At 33.7% G+C, this 21,347-nt stretch overlaps 4 protein-coding genes across 7 annotated transcripts; 1 reads left to right on the forward strand and 3 right to left on the reverse strand.

Annotated features, from left to right (window-relative positions):
• The first annotated feature begins 2,903 nt into the window (after nt 1-2,903).
• Nucleotides 2,904-5,691, forward strand: LOC123225262 (serine/threonine-protein kinase PCRK1-like). The gene is made up of 4 exons (XM_044649184.1): nt 2,904-3,576; nt 3,951-4,211; nt 4,406-4,528; nt 4,825-5,691. Exons 1-4 carry the CDS (start codon nt 3,175-3,177, stop codon nt 5,389-5,391), a joined length of 1,353 nt encoding a protein of 450 aa, XP_044505119.1. The 5' UTR covers nt 2,904-3,174; the 3' UTR covers nt 5,392-5,691.
• A 1,000-nt stretch (nt 5,692-6,691) lies between these two features.
• LOC123226164 (probable serine/threonine-protein kinase PBL9) lies at nt 6,692-10,097 on the reverse strand. Of its 2 annotated transcripts, none has more exons than XM_044650670.1 (7): nt 9,876-10,097; nt 9,377-9,510; nt 8,711-9,036; nt 8,285-8,420; nt 8,052-8,194; nt 7,797-7,920; nt 6,692-7,637 (listed from the first exon to the last, which is right to left on the reverse strand). In XM_044650670.1, exons 2-7 carry the CDS (start codon nt 9,426-9,428, stop codon nt 7,180-7,182), a joined length of 1,239 nt encoding a protein of 412 aa, XP_044506605.1. In that variant the 5' UTR covers nt 9,429-9,510; nt 9,876-10,097; the 3' UTR covers nt 6,692-7,179. The 2 variants fall into 2 exon arrangements, with proteins under 2 accessions (XP_044506605.1, XP_044506604.1); XM_044650669.1 differs by having other exon boundaries at nt 9,729-10,097.
• Nucleotides 10,098-13,870: 3,773 nt separating this feature from the next.
• On the reverse strand, nt 13,871-17,462 carry LOC123226137 (triosephosphate isomerase, cytosolic-like). 3 transcript variants are annotated; one of them, XM_044650622.1, is made up of 8 exons: nt 17,343-17,462; nt 16,854-17,244; nt 16,591-16,666; nt 16,140-16,272; nt 15,743-15,837; nt 15,313-15,391; nt 14,249-14,331; nt 13,871-14,144 (listed from the first exon to the last, which is right to left on the reverse strand). In XM_044650622.1, the coding sequence occupies exons 3-8, from the start codon at nt 16,621-16,623 to the stop codon at nt 14,097-14,099; spliced, it is 471 nt and encodes a 156-aa protein (XP_044506557.1). In that variant the 5' UTR covers nt 16,624-16,666; nt 16,854-17,244; nt 17,343-17,462; the 3' UTR covers nt 13,871-14,096. The 3 variants fall into 3 exon arrangements, with proteins under 3 accessions (XP_044506557.1, XP_044506559.1, XP_044506558.1); XM_044650624.1 differs by having other exon boundaries at nt 16,591-16,735; XM_044650623.1 differs by having other exon boundaries at nt 16,591-16,743.
• A 341-nt stretch (nt 17,463-17,803) lies between these two features.
• On the reverse strand, nt 17,804-20,153 carry LOC123226282 (methyl-CpG-binding domain-containing protein 5-like). The gene is made up of 2 exons (XM_044650802.1): nt 19,731-20,153; nt 17,804-18,525 (listed from the first exon to the last, which is right to left on the reverse strand). The coding sequence occupies exons 1-2, from the start codon at nt 20,151-20,153 to the stop codon at nt 18,043-18,045; spliced, it is 906 nt and encodes a 301-aa protein (XP_044506737.1). The 3' UTR covers nt 17,804-18,042.
• Between the last annotated feature and the right edge of the window lie 1,194 nt (nt 20,154-21,347).

Consider the following 21,347-nt stretch of genomic DNA (forward strand, 5'->3'; position numbering starts at 1 on the left):
ACGACCGGGCGATTAGACATAACGAGCTGCTCATCAACTGTCAGTGAGAGAAAGACCCACCACCACAATCAGTCAACCTTGACGACCACCATCATCATCATCATCCGTGGGCTTTTTCGTTTTCTTACTGTTGTCGTTTTGACTTCTGGCTCCCATCTATGACCGCCACTCCCTCTCTATTTCATAATTTCCAAAGCTACCGAAAAAAGTAATGAATATTATCGTTATTATTTATATATTTATCTATAATTTCCATTTGTCCTACAATTGAGTTATAATTTGTTCGCAAAGGGATCATATTATATAAATAATTAGATATAAATATTGATATTTTATTATATAATTAAATAATATTTAATTATATTATGATATATCATTATTTATACATAAAGTTATACATATAATTTTATTATTTGTGAAATATATAAATTAATTCTTAAGAAAGTTAGATTGTTTTTTTGTTATTTTTGTTTTTAGGTACTTATGACTATTTGTAATAAAAAAATAGCTAATTGGATACATGTACCTTTGAACCTTCGATTGGGTTTAGAGATTTGATACTTCTAAACACGACAATGGTCCTTGTTGGGTCAAATTTGGTATGATCCCTTATGCTTACAAGTCTTGCAAGTCATGTCGCTTGTGGCATTACAAACCCTAAGGCATGACTCAAGACTCTTCAAGCCTTATCTTCATAGACTTTTAGTAGACGGTTTGCCTGCTTTTGTAAACCGATATGTTATATTATATTTTTAATTTTTTTATTATTTTTTTCATGGGTTGTACCCCAAGGTTTATCAATACAACATTTAATTTTTCAAATTATGCCACAATAAAGTGGGTTTAGTTGTGCCACATACCGACCTAACCTATTTAACATATCTAAATACTTTTATCTATAATTGAAATTAATTTGGTGTAACACCTTTTTTAATTTTGTTTTCTCCTATTAAGTTCATGTGGTTGCAACCACTTGGAAATGTGATATTTATAGTAGAGCCTAATTGATTATTAACCAATGTAGTTTATCAAAATAACCTTATCTAATCAATCAATTGCAAAATATTAAGAAACATGTTGGATGGCCTCTCTCAAACCAAGCTTGAGTTATTATTCCTATATTAATCTCGAGTTTGCAACTCTTGAATTCATTAAAATCAAATTTAAATTTTATACCTATCTTATTAAATCGGGATCAAACTTAACAATATCCCGTTTAATTGAATTCCTAATAAGGGGGTAAGAGAATTACAAAATTCAATAAATGGTTTTAAAATGTATATCTATGTTCCTTTTATGAAACAACAATCCCGGGATAAGTCTTGCTTGTGGTTGTGCAGATTGTTTCCTAGTTAATGTTATGATTTGTAATTAGTTGTGTTTAGGGTAAAACATAAGCAGCCTCCATAATGTTGACATGGTCTGGTCAAAACAACCAAGTCCATCCATGGCTTGGTCAAAACAACCAAGTCCATCCATGGCTTGGTCAAACCCTGTCCACCCACTCCCATGGGTAAACAATGTTTTATTGAATAAAATTATTGTGAGATAAGAATATTATCAATAATATATTAATCAAATCATGTATTATATTGTATATTAAAAATTTAATTTTTTATATTGTATATAAGTATTATATCATAACATAGTTTTTAAAAAATAAAATAATAAAATTACTTTAGTTGGCATACACTATTTTTTAAAATATAACAAATACTTTTAAAAATTTAAAATTTATTATATATGTTTATATTATATCATCATTTTTTTTCTAAAAAATGTATTAATCTATATTGGTAATATGTGTGATATTATAAAATATATATTATATCGTACGATATATTTATTGTGTTATTTTAATTCGATATATCTTATAATATATATTATTTTATATCTATATTATATAGTATGATATATATTGTATATCGTAAAATATTAATATTATGTCCATCAACACTCTTGTAAAAATTATATTGTAACAAAATCATTCCATAAGCCTTTTATCATTTCAAATATAACAAAGCAACCCTAAAAGTTCAATATTCAAAGGGGTCTATAGGAATTCTATTTGAGTCTACTGCTTTTTTAGGGCAAAAATAAATTTACTAAATAGATAATTAATAGGGAAAAGGATAATTTTCCATCAAAGTTTTAGTTACAATTTAAAATCATAGCTATGAAAAATGAAAAATTTAAATACCCATTTATGAGCTAATTATCGTTCAAATTTTTAGTTAGAGATAAGGATAAAATTATCATTTTATCGATAAATTATAAAACCTAAAAAATTTATATCATTCTCCTCTTATTTTAGAAAACTCACATTTATCCCTCATAATTAAAGTTTAAAAAATTTACTTTTCCCTATTTCTAGATTTCATCACCGATAGCTTAAAGAACAGACCAATGATCGAGAAGCAAAGGGCTTCTTCAGTGAAGGATGACCATTTGTCATCTAGATTGACAAGAAGAGACAAAAGATGACACTTTATTATCCTTCATCGAGTCTTTCATATGACGAAGGATGACTCTTCGTCGTCGTCATCCTTTGTGAAAAGAGTCATCTTTCATGGTCAGATTTAGAAAATAGGTGAAAAAGTATTTAAATTTTTAAAATTTGGAGGTAAAATATAAACTTTTCAAATTTTGAGAATGAATTGAAATATTAGTTTTTAAAATTTAGAGGGAGAAATAATATAAATTTAAAAATTTTATAGTTTATAAATAAAATAACGATTTTACAATAATTAATGTATAAACAAAGGTTTAAATTTTTTATTTATTTTAAATATGATTTTAAAATTAAACTAAAATTTAGGTTTAAAAAAAAAATCCATTTTCCTCATTAATATAATATTTACGAATTTTGAACTGAAACCCCGTCCAACTTCTTCAAAATTTAACGCCGCATCATTCAAACTGGCCTCCCTCTCCGAACCTTCCCCCGTGATCTCCCTTTCCTTGTTACAAAACGACAACAGCCCATCCAAACCATAACCTGCTTTCTTTGTTTTTCTCATGCAGGCAGCATAAAATAAGTTAAACAATTGCCCAAATATGATATTTCTATTTTTATTTTTATTTTTTAATTTACTGACCAAGCCTCCTCCCTCCATTTGATGCATTCTTCTATGAATCAACTCACCATTTTATTTCCTCGTTGGTTTTCCAAATATGAAGTGCTTTCATTTCACTAACGGAGATCGACGAGACGACGACGATGGCGTCGTTTCCAGAGCTTCCAAATTATCATGGGCCCGGTCACTCAGTGTAGCATCTAGTAACGTCGACACCACCAGACGGTCCGAGTTCGACTCCGATTCCACCAGAGACTGGTCTGACTCGAATGGCTTTTACCACTTGCTCACTCAGCGTAGAGCCAATGATCTCAAGGTCTTCTCTTTTGCCGAACTGAAATCTGCTACCAGGGGCTTCAGCAGAGCCTTGTTGATTGGAGAAGGAGGCTTTGGTTGTGTCTATAGAGGTGTTGTCACGGTTTCTGATCATCAACAAATTAATGGTGGTGATACAAAATTGGATGTTGCTATTAAACAGTTGAATCGTCACGGTTTCCAGGCACTAACTCTTTCATTCTTTTTCTTTTTCACTGTCTTTGTTTGCACTTTAAAAATCTTCAATTTTTTGGGCTTATAAAGCTCGAATTGTTTGTTAATTTGTAGTTGAATTAAGTAATGTAAATACTTAGTGTAATTTATTTTGCCAACTTTGTGGGATTTGGCTGCATTAATCATTTTTGCAATTCTGTAATAATTGGGTCCATTGTTGTCTGTAAAGTTAAGTACAGCTTGTTATCACAATTGCTAAATGATTTATTTGAAATGTGAACTTATTTCTAAATAGTATCAATCTAAGTTTTCTTAAAATGGAAAATTAGTTTAGTGTTTGAGGTTGTCTTATGGGGTGCCTGTGTTTTGCATTCTAGTATTCAGGGGCATAAAGAGTGGATCAATGAGGTGAATTTTTTGGGTGTGGTCAAGCATCCGAATCTTGTCAAGTTGGTGGGATATTGCGCGGAAGATGATGAACGAGGGATGCAACGGTTGTTAGTGTATGAACTTATGCGTAATAAGAGCTTGGAGGATCATCTATTGGCCCGCGTTCCAGCACCTCTTCCATGGATGACAAGGTTAAAAATCTCCCAAGATGCAGCTCGTGGATTGGCATACCTACATGAAGAAATGGATTTTCAGGTACCTTTGACTCCTGAAATTATCGTAGATAAAGATTGTAGGGCTGCGGTTCTATGTTAATATACAATCTCTTAATAAATGTGAAATTTGATATCTGTACGTTGCATTACTTGATATGCATGCAGATCTTATTCATAGCATGCTTCCATAGTTATTTCCTAAGTTATGAGTCAGTTTGCTTTAAATTTTTGCAGCTAATATTTCGAGACTTCAAAACATCAAATGTTCTGCTAGATGATGACTATAATGCAAAGCTCTCAGATTTTGGACTGGCTAGGCAGGGACCTCCTGAAGGACTAGGCCATGTTTCGACCTCGGTAAGTTATATATCTTTCGTAATGGGTTTAAGAGTTTTGCCACTTTTTAAGGTGTTTAAATGCTAATCCAAAGGTTTTACTTCAGAGAGTTTACTGATTGTAAAGGCACCCTCATTCCAGTTTTAACACCAATAATCTTCCAATTAAAGTTGATAGAATATCTAAAATAAAGTGGTGGATGATGCATATTGGATCCATTAAATAAGGAATGCAAGTTTGAACCCTGAGATGCATGCTGGTTTGCTAATTTGTAGAATAGATTACTAACTAACTGATTATTGTTTTATGATTTATAGGTTGTAGGCACTGTAGGTTATGCTGCTCCAGAGTATGTTCAGACTGGCAGGCTGACGGCTAAAAGCGATGTTTGGAGCTTTGGAGTTGTTCTTTATGAGCTAATCACAGGAAGGCGTGCAGTGGAGAGAAATCTACCGCGGAGTGAGCAGAAGCTTTTGGATTGGGTGAGGCCTTATGTCTCGGACTCTAAGAAATTCCAGCTGATTGTAGACTCACGTCTTGACGGACGATACTGTATCAAATCTGCTCAAAGACTTGCTTCCCTGGCAAACAAATGCCTAATGAAGAATCCTAAATCCCGCCCTAAAATGAGTGAGGTGGTTGAGATACTGGGAAACATTATATCTGAGACATCATCTCAAGATGAAGAGGCCCCTCAGCCTGTTAGTGAAATGGACGATGTGAAGGAGGAAGCAGAACCAGACACTGAGCCTGAGTCCACCAAGCTAGGAAACAATTATCTCAAGAAAGTTTTTGATATCCGAGAGATGGTCAATTTGAGAAACAGATCTAGTGGGAAGTTGGATTGGAGAAATTGGACACCTGGCTTGGTAAGAACTTGGTGATGATAACCTACCAGCTTGTGGTAGTCAAGAGATTCGGAATGCCTTACATTTCCTTCAAAATGCCAGATAATTGCATTTCTGTTGGCATATTTAGAGAAATGAATATAGAGATACGCATAATTCCTGAATGGTTGGAGGTTATTTCTGCCACTCCCGAGTTCGTTTTGGTTTTCCAGGTAGTTGTAGATATAGGTCATGAGGGAAGTCGCATTGCTATGCATGCTTTTTCTTAGTACAGATTGTAAAGCATAAGGTTATGTATGAATGCTGCTGTCAATATATGATAAATATTTTTCCCAACCCATGGTGCTTCTCGATTCCTTAGCTTATTTACTGGGATGGTCATTTATGGTACATTCTATGAATTCTTGAAAGGACTACTTCATATCTTTGCATTTTGGTTTAAGAAATGCAAACCAGTACGAGTTGCCTCCCAGGTTATCATTTCTATAATTGAATTGAGTAGAAGCAGGACGTAGTTGGCAGCCGTTTTCGGTTCAAACAAACCCCACCAAGTTGTATCCTTGAATTTGATTTTGAACAAGTCAGGCCATCTCCAGCCATCCATGGCATCGGCCCCCACATGACAAACGGATGCCACTGAAAGATTTAGGACAATCAAGGCTTAAGGTGACTGGATTATGCGAAAGGGTACCAAAACATGTTTGTGAATTAGTTAGCAACAGACTGGTTCATTAATGTTGAAACTGATACCACACGCTGAATTTATAAGCCACCCAAAATGGCGATTTTCTGGTAATTTAAATTAATTTATCTCCATGGATTTCCAAACCCGCGGGTAACCCTTGTCCAATATATTGCTCCTTATTAATTTATTATTTGAAAGAACGGTAACTTGTCCTATCTAATTGCTTCATTATGTGAAACAAGAAATGGGAAAAACTCATCCTCTTGTGGTTGACTGCTAAGAAACCCATGTCACCCATTACGTTAAACATGGCAAAGGGGGCCACTCGTTACACTTTTTGGCTTTTTGTAAACTCAATCAATAATTGATCCACCAAAACCACCGTTGCGCCATTGGTGCTGGGACACAGTTTAGAGCCCCTATGAAGGCAGTCTGATGAACCATTGACTTTAGCGCCGCTGGCCTGTCTACAGAAGAGACCAAAAGTTTCAACTTGTGTCACTAAAAGCCCGAAAGCTTCATCGAGTAACGCCGCCGTAAACATGTACCCACGTATGCCCATCATTTCCTTTGCAGCTCTTGGGCATTTTCTTTTGTCTCTTCTTTTGATTAACAAAATCAGATCCCTTACTTACCACCAACACAGATCCAGGCCAAACATGCAAATTTTGATAGCTTAAATTTTCTTTATACTAGAGACAACAAAAAGGTTGCTGCATTACAACATAAAAGTGCTATGTGCCTTAACATCATGATGAGGTACATCTAAAAAATAAAATAATGGAATGAAAATACTTGTGAAAAGGCTATAACTTTCTAACTATAATTCACACACTTTCTAACTATAATTCATACAGAGCACTCATATTCCTTTTCTTCCAAGATCTTTTCCAGTGGTAGAAACACTTTTGCTCAATGCCCAAAAGACATACAACATACAAATGTGGGTAATTCCTTCCTTTCCTTGTGTTACAGGACAACCCTTAAATCATGTCAACAGAATGTTGATTTTTTAACACATCCGCCAAAACAATAATGTACAGTCACAGGACAGACAAAAGTGACTGCCCCAGTTCTTCAGCTTGTTGACTACCCCGAGAAAGGAGAAGTACTTCCAACAAGTCCTTTGTTTCCAAGTTTTAAGTGTAAAGAGATGATGCTGAGGGCCGAGGATAAGCAGATGCTGAGGGCCGACGATAAGCAGTTACGCTTCTTTTATTAGCATCATCTGCACTTAGTCTACGAACCTTTGGCCTACTGCTTGAATTGTTGTTAGTATTTCCAGTTTCCTTGGAATCCTGGAGCTGCTCCAATATGGTAACAACATCATCCATGTTAGGCCTTAACTTGGCTTCTGCAGATATGCATTGTAATGTAAGGGTAGCTGCCTTATAGGCTCCCTCCATTGTATACTGGCCTTCAAGTCTATTATCAATGACACGGAAGATTTTACGTTTATTAGCCAGGTAAGGTTTAGCCCAGTCCACTAGATTGTGCTCTCCAGATGGTCGATTCTTGTCAAGTGCTCTGCGACCAGATATGATCTCAAGCAGAACAACTCCGAAACTATAGATATCACTCTTTGCAGTTAGATGACCTACAATCAATGAGAAAGGTACTAGTATCAGAGGAATGTCAAACGAACCATTATATGAAGTCCCCAAGCAAGGCTACATTAGATATCTGTAATAGCTGGCAAGAAGCTAGCCAGTACAAGCAGCAATTAAGCACTCAATAATACAAACAAAATAAATACCTGTTGCTAGGTATTCTGGAGCTGCATATCCATATGTTCCTATAACCCTGGTTGAGACATGGCTCTTATCACCAGTTGGCCCATCCCTGGCCAACCCAAAATCAGAAAGCTTTGCATTGTAGTTCTGTTTAATCAATGTATTAAAAATAGGAATATTAGAAGAAATGGTATAAAACAGACCCTGAATTTATCAAAGAAATCACATAATATGACTGTTGAGAAGTTCTGCTTTAAATCAAGTTATGCAGTACACACAGAATCAAGCAGGATGTTAGAAGTCTTGAAATCCCGATATATAACTTTTGTTTCAGCACTGTGAAGAAAGGCAAGCCCCTTAGCAGCACCTAGAGCAACTTTCAGGCGAAGGTCCCAAGGAAGAGGTTGAAAATAAGAACCCCCTGGTACAACAATAAGCTAAATCAGTCAATCAGAAATATTAATAGAAAGCATTATGCTTCAGTGGTGCAATGCAACAACAGAAAACTCACTCCTAAACAAATGATTCTCCAAGCTGCCTCGAGGCATGAACTCATACACCAAAAGTCTGTGCTCATCCTCCAAGCAGTATCCAATCAATTTCACAAGATGAGGGTGGTAAAGCTGTCCCAGATAGTTCACCTCCGCCTATAGGATCAGAGAAATAAGACAAGTTAATCTGTGCACCCAAGGCAGCAAACATCGTCAACGCTTTATTGAAAAGGAAAAAGGCAAGGTAGTAAAAAAAAAAAAACAGGTTAAGTTTGCCTGTGGACATCTGAAGTATGCAAGTTCAATCCTAGTATCAATTTCAGGATATTCTAGAACATTGAGACACTGGCCTCTAACCAGACTTAGAATTGACAAGTTTTCCACTAAAAACCCATTCAGTTCTGTATACTTCTAGGTTCTCACAAATAAGTAGAGAATGAACTCACCAGCCACTCCTTGTGACCTTGGAAACCCTCTTGGTTAAGCCTTTTCACAGCAATAACAATACCAGTCCCAGGCTTAGTAGCAGCAAATGAATGCTCATCAATCCACCCTTTAAAAACAGAACCAAACCCACCCTCTCCTAACACACTGTCGGGACGGAAGTTCCTGGTGGCCATCCTGAGATCCCCGAAACTAAAACTCTTTAAGTTAGGGGACTGCAAGATCTCACCCTCACTCCGAGGAGTAGGAGGAACCGAAAACGACGAAACCTTACTAATAGTACTGCTCACATCATTCCCATCTGTGCTAACATACTTTGAACTCAGCCCTGCACAAGCAGATGTACAACCTCTGTTCAAACATTTTTTTCACCAATTTAAAACAAATCAATCTCCTTAAATCCAATTCTTCCCATTTATGTTTCATGCAAAGATTTGCACATCCCAGAAGCATATGAAATGACACAACATGGCAACACCAACCAATAATTTCAGGAATTCTAGAGTAACAAACATCAGATGCAGACTAAAGCTGAATAACAATCAAAAAATGCATCACCTTTGAAGAAACTAAAATCAGATTAATTAAACACACACGCACACAACCAAAAAAGTGGAGAAAAAGAAATACCACCATTTAAAGAAAAGAACGCTATAAAGTTGAAGTACCAGTATTGCTTGGGCTCTCAGCTTTAATTTGAGCACTCAAGCAAATCCCCATGAAATCAAACCAGTAAGGACCAACAAGCAGCCTGGTCTTTAACTTCCTTCCAAGAGATCACAAAATTGAAGCCTGAAATGAGCTGTACATATCACAGAGAAAACAAAGCAGATCTAATTGTTAGATCAACAGCCTTTTCCTTTCTCTCTTCATGCAAATAAAGTAAGCTATTTTCTTATAACAACAAACGGCCTGAATCAATTTCTCTTTGTATCCAACTCTATAGTTTCTGTCACATATAGCAATTTTTTTTTTTCAAATTAAAAATAAAGAAAGAAAGAACTCCAGAACCCCACTCACTCTTTTTAGTTTTTTTTTTTTTGTTCGAATTAAGTAGACAACGAAGAGGCTGATAAAAGAAAGGTTTTTATTTTAGAGTTTGTCTGGCTGTAGAAAAGCTGAGAGAGAAAAGTTTTCAGCTCCGGTAGAGAGATAGAGAGAGTTGACCTGGTTCACGATGAATTAGAAGCCACACATTAAGCTTGCGTTTTTATTATATTAAAGTAGCCAAAAAAGGCTAAACCGCAAATCACAACCCGAATAGAGAGAGAAGTTTAAAGTTTATTTTTATTTTGAAAGTTCCGAAGGAAGGTGAGGAGAACTGCATTTATGGCGGGCTGGTCCAGCGTTCAATATCAACTGTACATACTTGCTCTCTCTCTCTCTCAATGACTCTTTCACTGCACTGTGCAGAGTCAAGTCAGAGAAGATAAGCCTGTGCAAAGTAGTTATCCATTCTCAACCGTTGGATTGTAGTTTCTAGATTATCCAACTTTCGATGCTTCGACAGTTCAACTTCAAGTTTGGCTTGGCTGGTTGGAGTTGGCTTACAATTAAAATCCGAACCTTTCTTCTGAAATCAAAACACTGCGTTTTTTTATCTTCAGGTCTTTTAAATAAAACAACAAACAAATAACAGTGTTTTCTAGTTGCTGATACTTTTCCAAAAGCGATTTTTCAAACAAGGGTTAGAAGAAGCATGCATACTATTCATGGCTTCCCAAGGACATGATTATTGAAGACACAAACACAGCCGATAAGAGATTATGCCCATTTCAATATCCAAAACTTCATGCATATTGTTTTGACTTCACAAGGAGACGATGATGATGAACACGATACGGCTTAAAGTTCAATTTTTTCAAGCTAAGAAAGAGATCTAAACACATGAAAGTTGAATGGCTGATGGTAACATTCCAGCTCCAAACATCAAAATTTCTTGTTTGTATTTGATGCAAGAATCATGTGAATGAAAATTGTTCTTTTTCAGAAAAAAAAAAAAAAACACACACACACACACTCCATGAAATCACTGTGTTTTCCAACACTAGCAAATTAATATATATCATTTTCATTCATATGGATACATAGATACAACGCATACCAAAGTTGTCGCAGATATGAAAATCAAATTGTGTATCATATTATATATCAAAAATTTAATTTTTCATATTATACTGTATTATAAGATATAGTTTTAAAAAAAAATAATAAAAATTTTAATAGATATATTATCATTTTAGAAAATATCATAAACATCTCTAAAAATTTAAAATTTATCATTTATGCCTCTATTATATCAATTTTTTTAAGGTATACTAATTCATATCGGTAATACGTATCATATCGTATTATAAAATACTTATACTAAAAGAATCCCTATATATATATATATATATATATATATATATATATATATATATATATATATATATAATGAGAACTTATCGTTACTTTCAAAACCGAAATGACCATACCAAATAAGATAATTTTTTATTTTAGTAATCGATTATACGATACTTTTAGAACCGAATTAATTATGTTGAATAAGGTAAATTTTAAGTCTGGTGATCGACTTTATAATCCCTACATCAAATAAATTAAAATTTTGATTTTAATATATTTTTAAAAAAATTTTGATTATGTGTTCTTTTATATGTATTTTTTTTTTATCAGACAATCTACTTTTTCCCAAAATGTACTGGAAATCACGTGATATTGAAATTCATTCATATAATTTAATTTTTGCATGAACTCTCTGCAACAAGAAACGAATTAAGATCGTGGACATGAATACATCTGAAGTACAATCTATTTAATTATTTCACGAGCAGCAGTCACTTGATTCCTGTTATTACCTTCCAGCCTTTTTCTATTTTCATTATTAATTATAATGAGCAAATTTATTATAATTATAATCATATTAAAATTTTATGAATAGGGAAGGGTTCGAATCTAAATCTTTATTTTTAAAATTATAATATTTTATTAATTTATATGATAAATTAATACCATTAATTTGATATATCTATTTTTCGTATTAATATAAAAGATTTGATTTTTTTTTTTACCAAACATCACCTCATTTGGTATGACGTACAAGCGTTGCCATGGCTTACGTCAAATATGAATGGTACTTCCCCACCCACAGTATCAACAACGCGAGATGAAATCAGAACCGTCAGTCACCATTGCATTTTCATCAAGTTTATGCTTCTTTAAGGTTGCACAAATCCTACAAAAATCATATCAGGTGTGATTAGCCGATAGTGTTGACTTGGGGAGAGCAGCGTGGAGGTCTCGCACGTGGGCTCCACCTAAGAATGGCGAGCAGCGTGCTGCAATGATGTATCCTTTTACCCCTTTTTATTTCTTAAAAAAAAAAAAGCCCATAACGTTTTAGCTTCGCTTGGCTCGACTTCAGCTAATCTGAATAGCCGGCTTCAGCTAATCAAATCTAAAAATAAATAAAAGCCAAATCACTGTGTTCCACCCAAGTTTTAATATAAAGACAAAATACTGTAAAGTTTCAAAAATTGAAACACCCACCTATAAGTCGATTTTTATTAAATTTTTTTTAGTTATAATTAAAGGTAAAATCGCTATTTCAATAATATTATTAAAAAATATATAATTTTATCTTATTCTCTCTAATATTTTAGAAATTAATAACTTCACATTTTTTTAATATCTTCAGTTTTGAAGAATGTCTATTTTCCTTCATTCTTGATTTTTTTTTCTCCCTTCTCCAACCACCACCCATTTTTGCCGACTCTTCCTTTTTCCTCCATTCAGCCAGCCACCTCTCATAGTCAAAATGGTTGGTCAGGGCACGAAGATACAATAAAAAGACACGAGCGAAGATTTCTTTGTGGAGATAAAAAGATTTCGTGACGAGCTTAGTAGAGGAGAAATTGCATTGCATCATTGCAAGAAAGAAGTAAAGGTCGACTTTGGCTTGGTCCACAGAGGGAGAGATCGTTAGATTTTGAGTAATCTAATATTGAAGAGGGACATTAAATAGAGTTTTTAAAAGTTTGTAGGGGCAATTGAAATAAAAAAAAGATAAAAATCTTATATTTGAGAGAAAAAATAAGGTTTTTCAAAGTTAAAAAATTTTAAACATAAATAAAATTATTAGTTTTTAAAACTTAAAAGAAAAATATAATCAATTATATTTTAAATAAATTATCAAAATAATAATTTTATATTCCACCCAAATCTAAAATTTTTAATAAATATTAATTTATAAATAAATATTTAAATTTTTTAATCTCCAAGTGCATGTGTGTTTTTCCACGAAAACTTGGGTGGAAAAGACTCCTACCTTAAATAAACTGTTTTTATGTCTGATGATAATAGCAGGTGATAAAAACATCCTTGGTCAAGGATGAAGAATATAGTGATAATAATAAACAAATAACTAGCGTGAGGCATTAGTCAAAGGCAGTTTTGTCGGTTAGTAAACGGAATTGACGGCCACAAATTCACTATTCCGTACGTCTCCACGTTACTCTCCGAGTTTGCATTACTATGAGTATGATCTGTGATACTTGGCTTGTAATTTGACATAAATTTTATAATATGAAATCAGAGGTCTGTTACTTAACTTTGTTTCTTGACTAATTGCTTTCATCAATGGACTTTGTTGTTTTGCTATGATTATCGTAGTTGCAGTTGGAGGATAATGGTTCATGATAAGTCAACCCAAAAGACAAAAGAAAAATAGCCTTTAAATGTTGGAAAATGAGGAAATTCATCCCCCATTGCAAATACCAACCTGTAGAAGATGTCTTCTCTTGCTTGTATATCAATTAAAAGTAGGCTTAAAAGGAGAATTTGGACTTTGAAAACCTGGCCAGCCTCATAATTTTATGCTAAAAGTCTTGGTTGAAATCCTGTCGGCTAAAGGTGCTTCAAGGAGTCACAATTTTCATAAGTCGAGAGGAATCCCTCATATTTTGTTTCAAATCAAGCAGTTCAACAACAGTCCTAAGGCATAAATCTGAGAAGAAAAACAGTCATCTTCTACTTGTCGTAAACATAGATTTAGTCGTGGGCTAGTCATTAGACCCGAGGTATTACTTATTTGGTATGATTCATTCAGTCCTGAAAGAGCAGTTTGATTTAAGTGGAGTTTCTCGTTATCATGGAAAAAAATAGAAAAGATTATTAGTTTCGGAAATAATATCAATCAAAGCCACTGATTTAATCCACAAATGGATTTCAGTGAAAAAGGCTTCGGTAATCTGGCTTATAATACTTAATATATACGTTGGTTAACATAAACTCACCATAAAAACAAGCTACAACTCAAGTGATTACAAAAAGCAATATAGGGAGAAAAACTGCAGGCAGAGCTATACCAGATACAAAGGTAGTTTAAATTTAATTCTTCTTCACTGTGGCAGACTTGATGATGACAGTGAACTCGGGCTAATCCAAATGTGAAATAAAAAGTCAGCCACTGAAGTCAAAAAGACAAGTAGCCCAAAAAGCAACCATGATATTTTAGTTGTGAAAATTAATTATAAATGTACCTTTAGTGAAACTCCACCAACTATAAATCCATCAACATCTGGTTGTGCTGCCAACTCTTTGCAATTTGCTCCATTAACCGAACCTATCAAGGAGATATTTAACAGATTAGACTAATAAGGAACCAATGAAATACAGGTGAAAAGTGCATTCCAAGATGATGAATGTTATGAAATCCATACAAAAGAAACAACAAAATGCACAAATACTCAAGAAAGGAACACAAGTATTACGTGAAAAACCCAACAGGGGAAAAACCACTGACATATGATGGAAAAAATTTCATTACGAATAAAAAAGATTACAAGATGAAGAAGATTTCTTTATTCTCTTTGTTTGAGCTCTTAATCTTAACTCCCTAATTTTGTGAAACACATTGTACATACACTTTTATACAATTTTTATATGTAAACTCTAATTGACATATACTTAACATGTGTACTCCTCAGTTACATTTCCGCAACAAGTTATACTACATTGTAACAGGTCACTCCAGCCAACATGTTCTGCTCATTCTATTCAACTAGGCTAATAAGAGAATAGAATCTTAACCGTTGCATTTACTTATCCCTCTGTTACTACGACAAATTTCCTTGAAATTTTACTTTCTGAAATCTGCACTTCTTGAATTTGGGTGACCCTTTACAGAATTTGAGTCTCCATTTTCCAACAATGAAGGATCCTTGGTGACCTCAAAATTACTTCGTTGGTCCTCTATTTAAGTCATTAATTTTTAGTGTCCATAGAATTCTGTTCTTGGCTTCATTTCAATAGTATGTGACTTGAGTGGTACATTTATATAAATTCAATTATATTAATTTGAAACATGTTAAAGCACAAATCAGAAACATTGATTTCTTTGTCCCCAAAGCGTACCACAGTAGTGTTTTCCTAAATTTATTACTTTGTTTTTCCTGGCCAATGTCGAAAATGAACAAAGTAAAAAGGTTCATGGATTGTGGTAGTGTCTCCTCGTATCTCAGTAAAGTTTATGATCCTATAGAAAAGAAAATAAATTTTAAACAGTGGTCGATCTAAATAATATTGGCAAAGGGGGGACAGATACCTCCATAGATAATTCTAGTTGATGCAGCAACTTCAGCACCAACATTGTCTTTAAGCCATTTCCTCAACTCAAAATGGACCTGGCAAATAATTTAAATACAGTATGAGAAATATAAATGAGTTGAAGCATTTCAGGCAACCTTAAAAACAGAAAGGACAAGCTACCAGATCCTAAGTGAATTATAGACATAACAGATGAGGCAACCATACAATTGAAACAAACTGAACAAGAGACTAATTACTCTGACCTCAATATGTGATCCAAAGTATCACTTGAAATCTAAGTCTAAATTCAGGGTAGAAAACATGGTCTTTTGTGTATGTGCCAATTCCAAATTCTAAAACAGTGGCTAAATTATAACATGCCTACAAGTACAAGAATCCCTGCCACTTAACCGTCAAATTCAAAATGTGACTTGTATCCAACTTACTTCCTGAGCCTGAGCAGGGGTTGCAACCTTCCCTGTGCCAATGGCCCAAACTGGCTCATAAGCTAACACCACATTGTCCCAATTTGATACTTTGTCTGCAACAAGAATAAATAAACAAATCATAAAGAGCAGGAAAAGCTGATAAGCAAAACAAAAGAAATCAGATAAAATAAAGACAATGTAAGCACTAAATTTGTGATTCTAGAATCTTTTCGGCTCACTGAAAAGACATCCATGTTCTCAGTCAATTGGAAAATTTTGGAATCAGGATACTTGTCCAACAACTTATAACCAGTAATTATCATCTATAAGTAGCATACCCTGAACCAACACAACTGAAGAACTAAAGTACCTAAAAACTAAAGAAGTGAGAATGCTGTTTTCCAACTGGAAGTACCTGAAATAGCTTTTGTTTGTGCAGCCACAACAGCCATTGTAGATCCTGATTCTCGCTGCTCAAGAGTCTCTCCAATACAAGCAATCACTTTCAAGCCTTGAGAAAGTGCATAAGCAACCTTATCGCCAACAAACTGCATAGATAAGTTGGGAATATGGCTTGTTAATGTTGTAACTGACAGATACACTATATTTAATAGCATATAATAAATCCTTCTATAAGCATCGCATTAAAAGTAATAACACACAGTAAGCATTTGATTTGTTTAGCAAGAGTAATTTTTATAAGTTTTGGTTTTTGCTGCCTAACATGCTTAGTCTACAAGTTTCAGAAAGTAAAAAACTCTTGGCATTTTTGTTCAGGATAAAAACTGTTTTCATGACCAAATTATCAAAAGTGAATATTTAAATTTAAAAGAATTAACTAGACAAGAGAGCTAACCAGAACTTACCAACAACATCCTCTGAAGGAACTTCAGCTTCATTCAATGTCGTAACGATCTTCTTCACTTCATCAGTTGTCCCATTCTGATACAAATTATTGAACACAGTCATCACTTTACTTTTGCAAAAACAATTTCATGCTTCTACCAGATTCTGAAACACTAAATCACTGATTGCATCTCATGAAGCTGATCGATAACAGATTTCAAAATAAAAAAGTTTCAAAATAATTAAAGAAGAAAATTTGAGTAAAGCCAAACAAGAGACTTACGCATTTCCAGTTGCCGCCGACGAAAAACTCTCGGCCCATGTTTGTTTGCCTGATCGACTGGCGATGAAGTCGAGAGAAATGTTGACGAAGACACAGTGATCAAGATTAGATTTTAGTGGCCTTTATAGAGATTTTTTTATTGTTCTGCTTTTACTTTTTAAAATAGATGAGATTTAAAGTTGACAACAACGAATTTTTCTCCCTTAAAATAAAAATTAAAAAAAAATTATAATTTATGAATTTCAAATTATTACACACACGGCATGCCCATGTAGAAGAAAGTCTGAATTCAGTGTCTCACAGAGTCTGGAAAAATTATCATCGCCTTTTCTCTTCTCCATGAGTTATTACAATTCGTTCACAACCCCCATTATCTCTCTCCTTCTTGTATCTGCGCAAACCACCATCAACATATATTTATATCAGATCAAACTTATTAATGCCAATCTAACTTGATAATTAAGAGTTTAAAATGAAGTTTGAACTTACAGTAAACTATGAAGCTTCTTTACAGCTTGAGCCCTTGGACCGAGGGGATCGAACCTGATAGATTTGTCATCAGGATACACAACAATATGAGTTAGAGTTGCCAAGATTGACTTTCATCATATTACACAGATTCAACTTAAAATCAATGCACGCAAAAGGACAAATATGTAGTTCTGAATTTCATTTTAATGAAAATACAATATCTGATCAAACATACTGCTGTTTGAAGACATTCAGTGTTGTCAATAAATTAAATTCGTGCATTTCAAGATATTTATGCACGTTAAGGTCGCCAGTTTCAGCTTTGCGGAGGTATGCTTCAACAAAATATATGTATGTATAGTGATCATTGTATAAATGCACACATTAATGGATGAATGCATAGGTCGAATCCACCTGAGCATAACATCCCATTCATATTCAAAAGACAAACTTCTAAGTAGCAAATTATGAGTTCTAAAGAAGGTGAAGCTAAAACAACTGAACCCAACTAATGTAAGACAACAATGGAAGCCTCTCTATTAAAATCTCTGATATTTTTGGCAAAAAATGATAACTGGTTAATAGTTGAGCAAGTCTGTGATATAAACTAACCAAAATCGGTCTACAAAGCAGTAACAACTAGGATTGACAGAATAATATCCCAAAAACTGCTATGAGATCATGCCTAAATGCACAACAAGGTTGGGCGAAAATCCATTCAAGGCATTTTCTCACTACTGCTGCTGGTTGTTAGGAATGTGAATGCAACATCCCATTCTCGTTTAGTACTTTCAGGCACCATTTCTTCACCTATGAAAGGAGTCCAGCTATCTTCAGAAGAATTTGTCAGCACCCATTCTATCTTTTCAGGTGCATTGAAAAAATCAAAGTTCGTTGGAGTGGGAGTGGGTGTGGGTGTGGGCACAGGCGCGGTCTTGCCTTTTGTGCCAGACTTCTGGTTATTGCTCCCATGGCTCCCCATAGACTGCAAAGAAGAAGTGTGTGTAAGAAAGAAGGAACAACATTGATCTTGGACGACTTCAACGAGAAGAAAAAAGTCCTCATTTGTACTCACATCCACATCAGTAGCATTGGAGCTCTCTGCTCCTTTCTTCTTTCTACGTGGTGTTCCAGTTTCCAAAAAGTAAAGCACCTCCTTCCTTGATCTGAATTGACGGCCTGAGGCTGGATCAAAATAATACTGCACAAGATAAAAGAGTGTTCAGATTGGTCCTCAACTTCAACCATCAAAACAAATTTCTTTTTTTTTACACAAAGCACTTTTTATTTATTCTACGTGTCTCTTTTTAATATGTTTTAAATTGCTATAAAAAAAAAAAAAAACCCTTCAAAAAGTAAAGTATTAAAAATATTTTTTTAATTTTCAAAAACTAGATCGATTTTTTTTATCAACTCGGCTTTTTTAATCTGTTACATGTCACTAAGAAAAATCAATTTCAAATGAACTTAAATATTCTTTTTTCTTTCTTTCTTGATAAATTAAAAATTACGATTGCGATTATTAGAGTTTAACGTATTAAAATTAAAGAGAATATGAATTAATTTTTAAAACTTAGATTAATTTGTTTTATTTACATATTTTTGTTAATATCTTTAGTATTACTATGAAAAACCGATTTGAAACTAATTTAAATATTTTTTTCTTTTTTTCTTGACAAACTAATAATTAAAATTACGATTGGTAGGGTTTAACATATTAAAATTAAAGAATTTTAAAAAATAATTAATTAAAAAAAAACTAGATCCATTATAGAAACTAAAATCTAATTCATTATGGAAAAGAGCAATACTATGTGTATCCACTTTGGATACACAAATGTATACACACTCATATGTGTCATCATATGATTGGTTATTGTTTTATTTTTAATTCAAAATCATCTAATCACATGATGACACATATAAATGTGTACACATTTGTGTACCTAAAGTGGGTACACATAGTTTTATTGTATGGAAAATCTTGATTTTCATCATCTAGCTCTTATTAATATTTTCTTAAGATTTCTTCTAGGGTAACGATTCATCTAGTTCTTAAGATTTCCTCTTTTTATAAAGTATATTTTAATAATAAAGATCATATATAAATCTATGCTATACATTGCTAACTACAAATTTCTCATTAATTATGATGAAATTGAAGAACTCAAAATAGAGGAAAATGTGAAGATATCAGATCTATATAAAATATATATATTTTATAAAAAGCACAAACCACAAACATGCACGTAAAAGAAATTATATATATGAAACTGAAACCCAAAAATTAATGGTAACAAATACAAAAGACTTAAGTATAGACAATCTAGATAATCTTTGATCAATTACTTTGAGATCAATCTATATAAACTACATGTATATGTATGTATATAGTAGTTGGTTTACCTTATCTATGTGCCCAATACTTGCACCTCGTTGGCGAATCTGTCTATGGATAATCCAGTCTGATGGCAACCATGAGGGGTGTTCATTAGTGTTACTCTTTGGCCTGTCAGACCTTCTTTTAGGGTGTGGTTGTTGAGGTTGTGGTGCATTAGAGGATGAAATGTTAATTGTTTTAATGATTTGAGTAGGTGAATGAGGCTGAGACTTAGTTGGTGGCTCGATTAATGGTTGAGGAGCCATCAACAATGGAGGGAGGGGAAGCTGTTGTTGTGGGTTATTGTTGTTCTCAAGGGGTGGACACTGATGCCCGTTGGCCTCTCTTAAGGCCACCATTTGTGATTTCCATTCAATATCATCAAACAGTGACATACAATCCGCAAATACATTTGTGTCATCAACAAGATTCTTGCTAGCCTCTCCCATTTTCATTTCTTCAACTCAAGTCAATCTAAGGTTTTCACTAAATAAAAACACCAACCTCCAAGAAAGGACAAATTCTTCAAGCAAATCCACATTAGCTCTTAGATCAATATCCAGTGGTATTGTTGATTTGTCCCAAGTATTAAAAGTATGAATTCAACGTCTTTGGCTTCAACCATTTAATTTCTTACCACATATGGATAATTCATTTTGGTTGTCACAACTATGCCCTTATGGTTTTGTTTGTTGCCATATTAGAATTGCTTTGCACTAATTAATTTCAAATTAATTAATTAATTAATTTTATATATATCCATTTTGTGAAGGAATACATATATTCTCAACAAATTATGATTTTAAATTGAATATTCACCAGAAAAATAATTAATCTATTAGTATGCCATGTAATGATAAAAGTTAATTAGATTTGCTTACCATAAAAAATAAATCAATTACAATTTCTTTTGGTAGCTCGAGATAAGGACAACAATGAGAACTTAAATGTCAGGGAGCCAATTAGGCTATAGAAGTTGAAGCAACTCTAGTAAATATATATGAACTCTATAGTGGGTTTTACTTTAAAAGAGACTATGAAGTTGCCAGAGAAATTATATGATCAAGAGGTGTTGGTTCTTATGAGCAACGAGGCAACTCCTGGTTTTATCTCGGGAGGGATCTTAGAGAGATTGAGATTACCTTTTAGAGTGACTGGGAGTTTTGGAGTCTTGGCTAGGAATAGTGTTCGGGTGAGGAATGAAGAGTTTGTAAAGTGATGGCGCTTGAATGATTGGTCGAAGTAAGAGAGAATGGAGTCAAAAAGCATGAGTTATTACACACTTCCTGATCATAGAGAAGGAAGTCTGAATTCAATCTCTTATATATACAGTCTGGAAAAATTATCATCAGCTTTCTCTTTCTACATGAGTTATTACAATTCACAACCCCCATTTTCTCTCCTTGCATCTGCAGAAACCACCATGAACATATGTTTATGTCAGATCAAATTTATTAATGCCAATCTAACTGATATGTGGTCTAGAGAAATTATTTAATAAAGCTATAGCTGATGAGGTAGTCTGAACTTGATTTTGGAAAGTTGTAGAGTTGATGTTAATTCATATCTGTTAAACTTGAATACATATAATCCAACGTGATAATTAAGAGTTTAAAGTTTGAACTCACAACATTATGAGCTAT

This window comes from Mangifera indica, chromosome 9 (assembly GCF_011075055.1).
Source record: "Mangifera indica cultivar Alphonso chromosome 9, CATAS_Mindica_2.1, whole genome shotgun sequence".
Classification (NCBI taxonomy): domain Eukaryota; kingdom Viridiplantae; phylum Streptophyta; class Magnoliopsida; order Sapindales; family Anacardiaceae; genus Mangifera; species Mangifera indica.